This window comes from Actinia tenebrosa, unplaced genomic scaffold, assembly GCF_029948245.1.
Source record: "Actinia tenebrosa isolate PJP-AT-01 unplaced genomic scaffold, QUT_ActTen_1.0 PGA_scaffold4__44_contigs__length_22323623, whole genome shotgun sequence".
NCBI classification, from domain to species: Eukaryota; Metazoa; Cnidaria; class Anthozoa; order Actiniaria; family Actiniidae; genus Actinia; species Actinia tenebrosa.
The window spans coordinates 12,562,791-12,574,491 of record NW_028292581.1 but is presented as its reverse complement, the minus strand read 5'-3'; the positions used below and the strand labels follow the sequence as shown (position 1 = coordinate 12,574,491).

Below are 11,701 nucleotides of genomic sequence, written 5' to 3'. Positions count from 1 at the left end.
TTGTGGATATTGAACTGAAGATATTAAAAATAATAGATGAAAAAATAGAGTAATGAACATTCAAGTACAAAAGCTAATGAACATTGTGAAAAACAATGGAAATTAGCTATACAAAAGGGTTGCAGGTTTTCTAGTAACTACCAGTTGATTTTAGAATTCATATTCTCATTCAACAACATGCATGGCATTCGCTAAAGTTAATTAATAGATCCTCCTAGCTATTATTGTTCTGACTAGGCTGAAATGAAAATGATGAATCTTCGTTGAAAACTGTTCATGGAAACTGAGATTTTAAAGTCAGAACTCTACTGACGTCCCGGGGGAACATTAGTCTCTTTGATCAAACGGTCATATTACTGAGCGTGACTTCGAGAAAAAAAATTCAGCACAAGCCGGTCTGGGAATTGGGATGGCTTCCAAATGCTTAGCAATCGATTTAAAACATTAGCATTTTGAGATCAAAAGCCTTTATGTAAGAGGGAAAATTATATCATCTTAAAGGTTTCGGCCATATACTTGGTATTTAATACATGCCAACGGTTATATTTTTCCACTTGAACACGAGGCTAGTCAGTCCAAAACAAAATATTTATTCTGATTGGTCGCCATATTTCGACTGTGGTGTGTATATTCAATACAATCAACCGATATAACCAAACTGCGCGCCGTTCGTTCTAAATCAGGATCACGATATTAGCCTTTTTTTTTTTTTTTTTTCGATATTAGCCCTTCCTAACGTAAAAACTGGGTCGAATTGGCATTGCAGTGCATTGTGGGGCTGTTTTAGGGGACGAAAAAGACGCCATATTGGTGAAATGTCCTTATTTTTTATTTTTTCACGGCTGCGCATGAATAAGTGCTCTGGGTACGAGATTAAATAATGATATGCATGTCTTTGGTGGGAGGACGAATTGCTTACTATCAATCACGTGACTTTTTTGGAGTTGACTGGGGGGCAAACAAGCGGTTGACTGAGAGGCAACTAGCGGATGTTAAGTCAAAACATATCAAAATAAGTCATCAAACTATTGCATTTGACTATTTCTACGACATGAAACAAGAAAGAGATCAAAACAACCTCCAAGATTCTACAAGCCATCAAAAAAGAGCTATTACCGGAAGTGACGTCTATTGATAGCAACCTATAGGCCGTTTGCATGATGGCTTCATTTGACTCCCACTACCATGATTTTGCGTGAATTTTCTTTCTTTTTCAAATTTGTATAAATTTGTATAAGGATCTCAAAACACTCGATAGAGCAGAAAAACGACAAGGCTGCTACAGCTTTCGAAATATTTTTCTTTATCTCTCATTCATGCTAAAGAACGTTTAGTGTTTCATTCGTGTCTCTTGTGCTTTAAACTTTCACAAAATTCTGCTAACCTCGAGCAATTCTTCTTCGAGGTATTAGCGAAAATGTTAGTTTTTGTGCTGATCAAAATATCATCTCTCCCAACGTTCAGGGCGTTATATCTCAAATACGCATTCCTTAAATTTCCCCAAATTTTGGTATTTGTGAAATATAAAGCTTACTAACGCATAAACGGCGAAAGTAGAGGCCGTTTTTCTGCCCTGTAGGCACACACTCTCTTGGACTCTCTTGATGACACGCCTTAATGGTGCCCGCTGAGTCAAAACCTGATCAATGTGAATAATTAATTACACAAATATTAAAAGATGCTCAACTTTTATTCATTATTTAATCTATTACAGCTTTATTTTAACTTACAGCTCCGGCTTTGACTTAGAATTGGTAAACGGGAAAAGTGTAAAATCTAGGAAAATTGTTACATTTTTCACGTACAGCACACTAGCGCACCTTTATGCTTTTTAACATTTGCCTCATTAGGTTATGAAATCGTGTTGACACATAGACGTTGGAAGAGTTTTCAGTTGAAGGTTTCAAAAACTTTTTGAGGGGGAGTGGCGGGGGCTTTTTATTCGAACACTCCTCCAAACAGTCCTTTATTAGATGGTTGAGGATTACTGAACCAGTATTCAAATTCGACCTTGTTCAGCTCGTTTCGGTCAATCCTACCATCCCTGTTGGTATCAGCTGCATTAAACCAGGCTTCTGCTGCGTCTTCATCATAATTACAAGCTTTCATCATGGTTTTCACCTCATCGAGTGAAACTGTTCCATCATTGTTCACGTCGATCACGTCGAAGAAGGCGTTGTTTTGTCTGTTGTGCAGAGTAGTCTTATGTTCTGCATGTCTTTTCAGCTCTCCCTTTGCTAGTCGATTAAAACCCTTGACAAACTGCTTCTTGTCCAACTCAACACCAGGAACCAGGCCAACGACACCCCACATCATTTGCAGTGCCTCTCTTAGAGATTTGATCTCTTTGGGTGTCGCCTTGCAAGCCTTTTCCAAGTTGTCTGCCCACTTCAGAATCTCACTAATGGACAACAAGCCGTTGCCATTGACATCCATAGTATCGAACAAACCTTCGACACGCTTCACCCAGATAGGATTCCTAGTTAAATCGATTTCGGTTGTCATTTTGTTTCCAAGCTTTTTAAGCGATCGTTGTATGAGGTTCTTTCTTGACGTCTAGTTTACTCGTGCGAGTCGCTGTATTGGCAATGCTGTGGCCTTAATTCGGCGGGTCACAGTTACTTCTTTTAGACTCATGATCATGAGGATTGATGTAAACATTGCTTGTTCATGATTGGTGTGCCAATCGATGTGTGGATGAGCTAATATTACCTGATACTAGATTCGGCCATGGACTTTGATTGAGTTGTGTACAATTGAAAACAAAGACATGCATTGAGAAATGAAAATAGCCCTTAACTTTAAAATATTCGCCGTGTCAAGACAACTTGTCTGCTAAGGCAAATATCATTCCAGTTGTAAACCTCCGCCAGCGCGATTATAAGCCTATACCAGTCTGCTTTCGTTTGTAACTTAACTGAGCTCCCAAGCGCGCCATTCCCCGCCCCATCCCCCACCCCCCTTCCCCATTTTCACGGGTAGATAGATAGATGCTTCATTAAAAAGTCTTGCACTCTTGAAGATTGCGTAAATACAAGAGAATTACAAATAATTATATTATGAATTACTGCTTAAATATATAACGAATAATATCTATATTTAATGAAATTACTACATTTATCGTAATTTAGTGCGCCTGTAATCATGAAGCTGTCCGTATATCTATTGGTTTTGCACACGGGAGCAATAAAACGTCTTTTCTTACGTAGAACGCTAGATTCATTTTTATTACGTTGGAGAAATAACAGTCCTTGTCGGTCATCTAGTGTTCTTGAAGGTGGTTAGAGTTGACCAATCACAGCACTATCTAAGGTATCTACCAAGTGCCTGTTTGGAGCTAGGCTTTTTATCAATTGTTGTCGCTGATTTACTAGTCGAATGTTCTCAGTTTAGCACGTTGTTTAGGACTTATCGCAACTTTACAATGGTCGGACAATTTATAAGAGATCAATATGCAAAAGGTAAAAGGGAGGAGGGGGGGGGGGGGGGGGTTCAGCGGATTGGAAAATTTAGTACATATTAGCCAAAGTACTAGAGTGGGGGCTACAATAGTTTTCCAGCCATTACCCCTCCGCGATCCCCGGTCTTTCAATCTGGTCCCCTCTCTATTCGACAGAAAAGAACTGAACTGACCAAACGAAACAACGTACAATACACGCAATGATGGTTTTCACGGCGGCCATGTTGGAGGAGCATAACAAAAGAATTCTCAACGAATTCTTTTGTTATATCTTCCAACATGGCCGTCGTGTTTTTTGTTATTCAATTCTCTTGGAAATGGTTGAAAACCATCAGTACTGACAGAACACAACACTGACAACATCATACAGAACACAACATAAGACATGGAAGAAAAGGACATCAACAGTTCCCGGGAAGCATGCGTGATTTGTATGGAATGCATTCAACCGATATAACCAATTTGCGCGTGGTTCTTGATAAATCACGATATTAGCCTTTCCTAGGTTAGGGTAAAAACTGGGTCGAAGTTTGGGGCTATTTTAGGGGACGAAATAGGCGTCATCTTGGAAATATTTCTGCTAATAGCCCCACAATGCACCTAGGAAAGGCTAATATAAGATAATGATCAATCTCGTTCCCAGACCCCTGGGTACGAGATTAAATAATGATATGCATTTCTTTGGTGGGACAACGAATAGGCCGTTTGCATGATGGCTTTATTTGATTCCCACTACCATAATACTTCTTGAAATTTCTTTCTTTTTCAAATTTGTATTCCCTCGTGAGAATAGAAAGACAATTGGTGCTAATTAACGGAACAAAAAAAAGCGTGGTAGTAGAGGTCAATCCCTCATGATCGATGCCATTAAGCACAGATTTCTTTATTTTATTTCACATTTTGACGATTTTATTCAACTTTTTAAGTATCGCCATACATTTTCTTATCACATGACACCACAGGAACCTAGCTTGGGCTACCTGTGTTGTATCCCGATGTGACTATGAGTCAGCCGGAACAAGTTGCACTTTCGTTTTCATTTTCGAAAAATGTCTGTTTAAAATAATGATTGAAACGGGTAATCCCTTGTATTATATGGTTGGTATGATTCTAAACTTTAGCTGATGACACACCTAGTTAAGAATAATCGAAAATTTCACATTTAATGATTCCGTTTCATACCCACGAAGTAACAATATCGGAACTTGACAAACATTTGTGTTAGACCAATATTATGAAAGTTAGCATTTCTTTATTTTACTTTTCTATTTACGAAAGCAAAAACAAAAAATGATAGGTTTTGGGGTTTTGTAGTTTAAGGAAATTTTTCCTTTTTCAAAAACTTTCCGTTGTCGATGAACTACGTTTGGGCTTCCTCGCTATGTTCATAAAAATAGTTTTGGGCTTCCTTTATTTTTAGCGGAGAAGCCAATCACAGAATACGATACATCGGGTCATAGTGATATAATGTGTCTCATGATTGGTCGATTGATGTCTGATGGCGGCTGAGGTACGAAGGGATGGACACGTGCGCGAGTCACGAGGGAGAAGCAACTCGCAGAAGGGAAAAAATACAAAGCAACATGAGTGAGGACGAAAAAGAAGTTGATTTGGAAAGCAGCGACGATGTAAGTGATCTTGTATGTAGGATTTTCTTTTTATCTTATTTCACTTTACTATTCCCTTATGATGTTAAGTTAGATTCTTTTCAAACGAATTTTTCAAGCATCTCATTTGAATGTTTTGGTGTCAAATTCGACTACAGTTAGTCCACATGGCTTGAAACTAAAAGCACGTGTTGATATTTAACCGGTCCGACCTCAGTCAAACCTTGGTATGCTAGCTGTGTTTGGATAAAAAATCATCTATAGAAAAGATTGTTGGATCGTTAGAATCGCACAGAATTTCATTAGGTAAATGTGTCCTTCGCGTCACGCTATGAAATCCACTCGTTTACTTTCTTTCTACGAGTTTGAATATTTGATGACTCCTTTCGTCTTAAGGTTGAAAAGATAAGGGAAAAATGTATGCCCTTCTCACCCATACGCTAAAGATTGTTCTCTTTCCATTAGGCTGACAAAAGAGCACATCATAATGCTTTGGAAAGAAAGAGAAGAGACCACATCAAAGATAGTTTTTCTCACTTACGGGACTCCATCCCTTCACTGCAAGGAGAAAAGGTAAGCTAACGATTGTTTATCGATGCTTTCGTAATCGCTCGGTGTCTGTCATAATACGACGGGTGGCCAAACCCAAATCATCAATATATCCCCTAGTTAGAAACATTCCTTATTTTTCCCTATGTAAGATAAGTTTAATAGTTATACGACGTTTCTGTCTTTACCTTCGGAAAATTTCGATTTTGGCCTAACTGACGTGGATAACGTAGTATGTACACAAGTAAACAATCTTTTTGAATAATCAGTTTCCGTTTACTAGTATTTGTATTGTTTGCAAGTCCAGGATTTTGAGACACTTTGTAGGATATTATTGAAAAAATCTCTAAGATCGATCGACTAAATAGGCATAAACATATTCCTCAAATTTTATTGCGTTGAACTAGATTTTAGTAAAGTTATGAGCTATTTTTGTTAGTGGTAGCTCCAGCTGTTGTTCTAGATCTGTTTTCCTTGCACGAATTCCTCTTAAAATATTTCTCCAGGTTTCAAAAAATCGTTGTTCTAAACTTGAGATTTGTTTAAAACACCGAAAACTTTTTTTTAAATCACTGTAAAATTTTTTAAACATGTACGAAATAGGAATACTTGTCCAGACTTGCGCTGAATATTAAATTGGGAGTCTAGCTTCCTAGAAATTTAAAAACTCAAACAGCTGAAAATTTGATTTTTTTTTTCGTTTTCTCATTTCTCACTTGTATTTGTATAGATTTCTTTTCGTTCCAAATTTGCAGAATTTTAGCAACTCTTTAGTGGGATTGAGAGGATTTTTACATTTCATAATAAAGGCTGTATAAAGCCTGAGTAGAGCACCAGGGTACGTATTTTAATAAATAGAAAATTAAGATGTGTCTGGCCTCTTCTTTCGGACAGATTAATGAATGTTGAAAACACAGATGACTTTTTATTAATAGTTTATTATCTGTCAAAATCTCATTTCATAAACACTTTGACTATTTTTCATATTTATTTAAGAAAGTAATAATAATTTAATCCTGTTCTAGTATAAATTATTTTAATTCTTGTGCAAATCAGTATGATTGTCTGCTTTAATTATGTTATGTACACCGGTATAAGTTATGTTAAAAATCACTTCGATAATTAGGCTAGAGCTAGCTAAAATTTGAAAAGAAATCTCCGGTTTTCACAAGAAATTGTGCAATTCAATGAGATTTCAAAACCAAGAGTGAGTCTATTGCTTCAATTTGTATTGCTTTTCTTGGCATTTATTGATGAATAAACTATTAGTAATAATTCCTGCCTCCCATTTGGCTCAGTTGGTTCAGGACACTGTACTGTTGTACAAGAAGTTTAGCATCCAAGCCATTTTTTTACCAACAAATTCAATCAAATACAGCCAGTAGTGTAAACTGTAAAATGTAGTGTAAGTAAGCCTATGTCTTGGATTCAATTCCAGCTAGATTCCTTTTTGTTATATAAAGAAGTTTGTAGTAGAATATTTCCATGTTTGATTCATAGCCTCATTACTCGATCAAGGGCAATATATACATTAGTATTTAAGGATGATATTTGTAGGTACATCCTGGGAATATAGCAGGCTTTATCCAGATAAAGCCAGAAAACCATGTCAAATTTGAACCAATAAAAAATATAGCATACTAGTGTTGAGAAGATTATAAGGGCAAGCTAAAATCCCCTTCCCCATTCCATGGGCTCTGGTCTGTAACATGAATTGACATAGGAGAGCAGCAATTCACGTGGAATGATTTATACTTATCAACTTTTCTACAAAAATTACCAGCATGCGATTTCATCGCTTTACCTTGACCATGGTTTCCCATTTCAGACCATATGTCATTCCCTTGAGAAAATAATTATTTGCTTGAGTTATATTCATATTCATGTGTCTAATTGCCCAAATTCACCATGACGTCACTGCTTGCTTATGTGGGGGATAGAATCACCAAATCCAATAGAAAATTCAACAAAATTCGCTCCTAGCGAAACAGTTTAATCTAAAATGGCCTGGTTTTCAGATATAATATGTGTTAATATGTTCTAAAAATATTCTGAGTGTTTGCTGGCTATTCTACTTCTCTTCGTGAATTGATACGGGTTTTAGAACAATTTTCAGTGAATTTGCGTTGATTTGACCTCGTCCAACAACCATGACCATTTGTGTTTAAACAATAGATTGTTGAAGATTGTTTTGATGTGAGGTCATAGTGAATTAGGGCAATTGTCATGCACAAATTTTAAACAAAGAAATGCTATCTTTAGGAAATGACACGTGGTATGAAATGCGAAAACATTACACCCAAGGTAAATATTAAGTTGATTACATAAATGCATTAAAAGGTACGACAGGAGAAGTCAACAGGACTGTCATCCCATTTGGATAATCTACCTACATTAATGTTTTTTTTTTATTTATTAGATTTACAACAAAGGTCATGAGAGAATATACAAAAAAAAGTTGATTGAAGAACATAAAGATATCAAAATAAGAAAATTAATTATTGTTTGCTTATACCATGCAAATAATATTTTCTCTTAGCATGCATGTTCACCAAGACTGAACATTTTTTCCTTTGTGTAGGCGTCAAGGGCACAAATACTAAATAAAGCAACAGACTACATTCAGCATATGAGGAAAAAGAATCACACACATCAGGTAAGAAAGAAGCATTCATTGTCAAGCCTGGTTTGAAGTAATGTTTATGAAGAAGTGAAAACCAAAAAACAGAGTTGGAAGCACCTTACAGCCATTCTCAATCACATGCGCGCCCTCTAGTGATTGTTTCTGTCGCGACGAAGAAGGTTTTGGTGGACGTTAATCACAAGGCCTTTCCATAACATTATTGGAAAACACAAAGCTATAAGGGCACATGCCTATAGAATGTCATGGAAACGCCTTGATTGACGTGCACCAAAAGCTTCTTTGTCGCAACAGAAACAATCGCTAGAGTGGCATACAGTGTGTGATTGAGAATGGCTGTAAATCTAGAAAGATTAAGAGGGTTCCTTTTTCTTGGCTTCTTCTTATGAATGGTGATCGGTTCTCACTTGCAACTCCACGCAAAAACTGCTTTAAATCCAATTCCAACTCCTCTGATTCCATCATAACCTGAAAACCAGGCTTATTATTATTACTGTAATTACATGTGTAAGACAGTCTGCATATGTGAAAAACATATATTTAACGGTATGGACCTGTTAGGGCTATTTATTAGTCAAGAAACCGAGTTAATAGTGGAATATCGTAGCCCCCATTAAGCTTTATTTATTTTTTATGCTGGCATACAAAATCTAGATGTGTGCACGTGTGCAGCTGTTATTAATGGTGTAATTTTTAATCTACTTTGTATATTTTGTATTTTAGATGGATATTGATGACCTTAAAAGACAAAACATGATACTAGATCAACAAGGTGCATTAAATATTAGATACCTATAAGAGTAAATTATTTCTTGTTTCCTTTCTTTACCTCATGAAATTAATTCTGTCCAGTTGGATTATATGTTTATTGCTAGAACTGCTGACTGGCAGGCTTGGTAAACTTCGAGTGTCAAAGTTTTACATTACAGTGCATCTGTTTCTTTGTATTCATTTAATCCTTTATTTGCACTCCAGGTGCATTTTTCTAGCCATGTTTCTCTCTTCACAACTCAACTTTGTCCCACATTGTATGCCTTGAAATTTAATTAGAACAACTGAGCAATAGTTCTTGAACAAGTTCGCAAAGAGGTTGACTGGCATTCATTTAAAAATAGTTTTATGCAGGGGGGACAAAAATGCATTTGAATTCAAATTTCTTTGGTACCCTCACTTATACATATGTTGACAATTACCAGTGTTTATATTGCTACGCGGCCACCCCAGACAAAAATCGCGACGTGCACTTTGCAATAGACTGCTGTCAATCAAACATGTTGACATCATTTACAGGCGTGTGTGATTCAAAAGACGTCAAAACTTCGGTGGGTTGTTTACAAGTATTATGAGCCACACTTGCCGGGCCTATCCAGGCCGATCCTATCCAGGCCGATCCAAACGCGTGTAAATGACGTTAACTTGTTTGATTGATGGCAGTCCATTGCAAAGTGCATGTCGCGATTTTTGTCTGGGGTGGCCGTGTAGCAATGCAAACGCCGGTAAAGCTTTCACAATTTTGCATCCTACAAATTTTAAATGCTTAGGACTGCAATTATTGGTCTGGAGTAGCAGGGCTTATAATAATGGCTGATCATGCAGTTGCCAATCATGATCACAGGCCAAATTAGTTTTAGCTCAGTCATACCTCATTTCTGGCTTGAGTTAATGGTCAAAATGACCAGCCAAGGCAAAGTTTTCGCCAGACATGTCCCAGTTCTGTCAGGACATTGTCCGATGTGCGACCAATTAAAAACCTGGTTAGAAATGGTTCAACTACCCATTCTGCACATCAAAATATCATAGTGCCTGACTGTGGTCAAAGATAGAAATATTGATCACTCCATTAGACAATCAGAAAACATGATACCGGATACCAGAAAAATATAATCATAACAATTTGTTTAAATTGTATGCAACTTTTTTTTCAATAGTTCGAGCACTAGAAAAAGCAAGGACCACTGGTCAGTTTAATGCAGATGCAACAGCTGCTCTCTTATCTACACCTGATTCTTTGTTAAGTACTTCACCAAACCCAGAATCCCTACTTGAAGGCCTCAAAGACCCTAACTCTCCTTTAGATGGCTTAACGGTCAAGACAGAAAACAACAATACTGACTCTGCATCAGATGAAGAGTATCCGAGCAAAACCAAGAGGAGGAAGAGGGATGGTTAGAATGTGCTTTAATAATTGGTACATTTTGTAAATTTATAGAATTGTTTTTAAATTTATTTTCTGATCTTGCTGGCTCTTCCTGTTTTATCACCTTCAAATCATTCTCATACCTTCGTAATGATTTAAACTTAGTCAGTAGACTCTACTGCAAGAATCTAGAGTTATTTTTTATCTCCCTGGTGGAGCATAAAAAATCATTTTAGAAACTAGATAGAACTGGGATGGATATATTCAAAGGGTAACATATATCAGATTCTGAGATAATCACTAGTGAAAAGCACAATGGATTTTAGTTAATAAATATTAAGCATAGCATTCATAAAAATATCCAGTTCTAATAAACCTAGAATCTTGAATGTCTTTTACATATATTTTCTATGGTAGTCGTGCTTGGCATCTGCCATATTGCTCTGTAAAACTCACTTCAAAAGAAAAGTCAAGACATCAAGTTTGACAAAGGCTGAGCAAGTATAGATTTGTGTTTGATTGTAATTAATCTTGAACTTGACTATAGTCTGCTAGAAGTGAGGCCCTGTTAGGCGTAAATTCTGACAAAGACATGATCTAAAAATGGCAACACGAGAGTCACAAACTAGCAAAGAATCACAGTGACTGCTCTAATGGATTACTGACTCCCTGTTAGAAGTAAATTCTGACAAGCAAAACAAGAATGTTCCGAAATTGCAACATTGGTAGTGTTAAAATCATAAAATCAGATGAAGGACATGGGTACCCCCTTCTCTAATAGGGCCTCAGTAGTCATAGATGCAGATCATATGTGATTGCATGTTAACAATATGTAATCATTGCGTTTTATTATATCCTGTTAATGGTGCTTTTAATGTATATATACTGTGTCTGAAACAAGTAATAAACAGGAATGAAACAGAGCCGTTATCACAACTGAGTATGTAATGAATTCAGTATATGAAGGGTCCTCTTGTACATGGACCATATTATTACTAATTTGTAATGCTCTTGTAATCAGCTTTCATGGAGAGGGGACCCCTAGCCTGGCAAATGTTGAAAAATTAAATTTTGAGACTTGTATAGTTTGAATATTTTGCCCAGAAGTGGTGAGGATTTTTTAGGAGGGGCTACATCATTTATGATCAAGGCATTCACAAACTCAAACATCAATAATGCATTATAATCAGCTTATTTGGTGGGGGTCGGGTGAAACCCCTTTGCATCCCTACCCTAGATCCACCCAAGGTACTCAAAAGAAGTCCTCATATTGCTCAGTGTTCTCATGAAAGCCAATGATAAGAGCA

At 36.8% G+C, this 11,701-nt stretch overlaps 2 protein-coding genes across 5 annotated transcripts; one reads left to right on the top strand and one right to left on the bottom strand.

Moving 5' to 3' along the window:
• Positions 1 to 1,671: 1,671 nt before the first annotated feature.
• Positions 1,672 to 2,614, bottom strand: LOC116300866 (aequorin-1). The gene has a single exon (XM_031709832.2). The coding sequence runs from the start codon at positions 2,503 to 2,505 to the stop codon at positions 1,939 to 1,941; it is 567 nt and encodes a 188-aa protein (XP_031565692.1). The 5' UTR covers positions 2,506 to 2,614; the 3' UTR covers positions 1,672 to 1,938.
• Positions 2,615 to 4,940: 2,326 nt separating this feature from the next.
• LOC116300838 (protein max) lies at positions 4,941 to 11,317 on the top strand. 4 transcript variants are annotated; one of them, XM_031709805.2, is made up of 6 exons: positions 4,941 to 5,088; positions 5,533 to 5,640; positions 7,879 to 7,920; positions 8,198 to 8,272; positions 8,981 to 9,029; positions 10,186 to 11,317. In XM_031709805.2, exons 1-6 carry the CDS (start codon positions 4,981 to 4,983, stop codon positions 10,425 to 10,427), a joined length of 624 nt encoding a protein of 207 aa, XP_031565665.1. In that variant the 5' UTR covers positions 4,941 to 4,980; the 3' UTR covers positions 10,428 to 11,317. The 4 variants fall into 4 exon arrangements, with proteins under 4 accessions (XP_031565665.1, XP_031565681.1, XP_031565658.1 ...); XM_031709798.2 differs by having other exon boundaries at positions 4,955 to 5,100; XM_031709821.2 differs by lacking the exon at positions 7,879 to 7,920.
• The last annotated feature ends 384 nt before the right edge of the window (positions 11,318 to 11,701 follow it).

What these genes read in the sequence shown, in the direction of transcription:
- LOC116300838 (XM_031709798.2), top strand. Translation starts at nt 4,981, where the DNA reads ATGGACACGTGCGCGAGTCACGAGGGAGAAGCAACTCGCAGAAGGGAA. An exon ending in CTTCACTGCAAGGAGAAAAG is followed by an intron (nt 5,641 to 7,878) that starts GTAAGCTAACGA and finishes TGCTATCTTTAG; the next exon opens with GAAATGACACGTGGTATGAA. An exon ending in CATGATACTAGATCAACAAG is followed by an intron (nt 9,030 to 10,185) that starts GTGCATTAAATA and finishes TTTTTTCAATAG; the next exon opens with TTCGAGCACTAGAAAAAGCA.
- LOC116300866 (XM_031709832.2), bottom strand. Translation starts at nt 2,505, where the DNA reads ATGACAACCGAAATCGATTTAACTAGGAATCCTATCTGGGTGAAGCGT.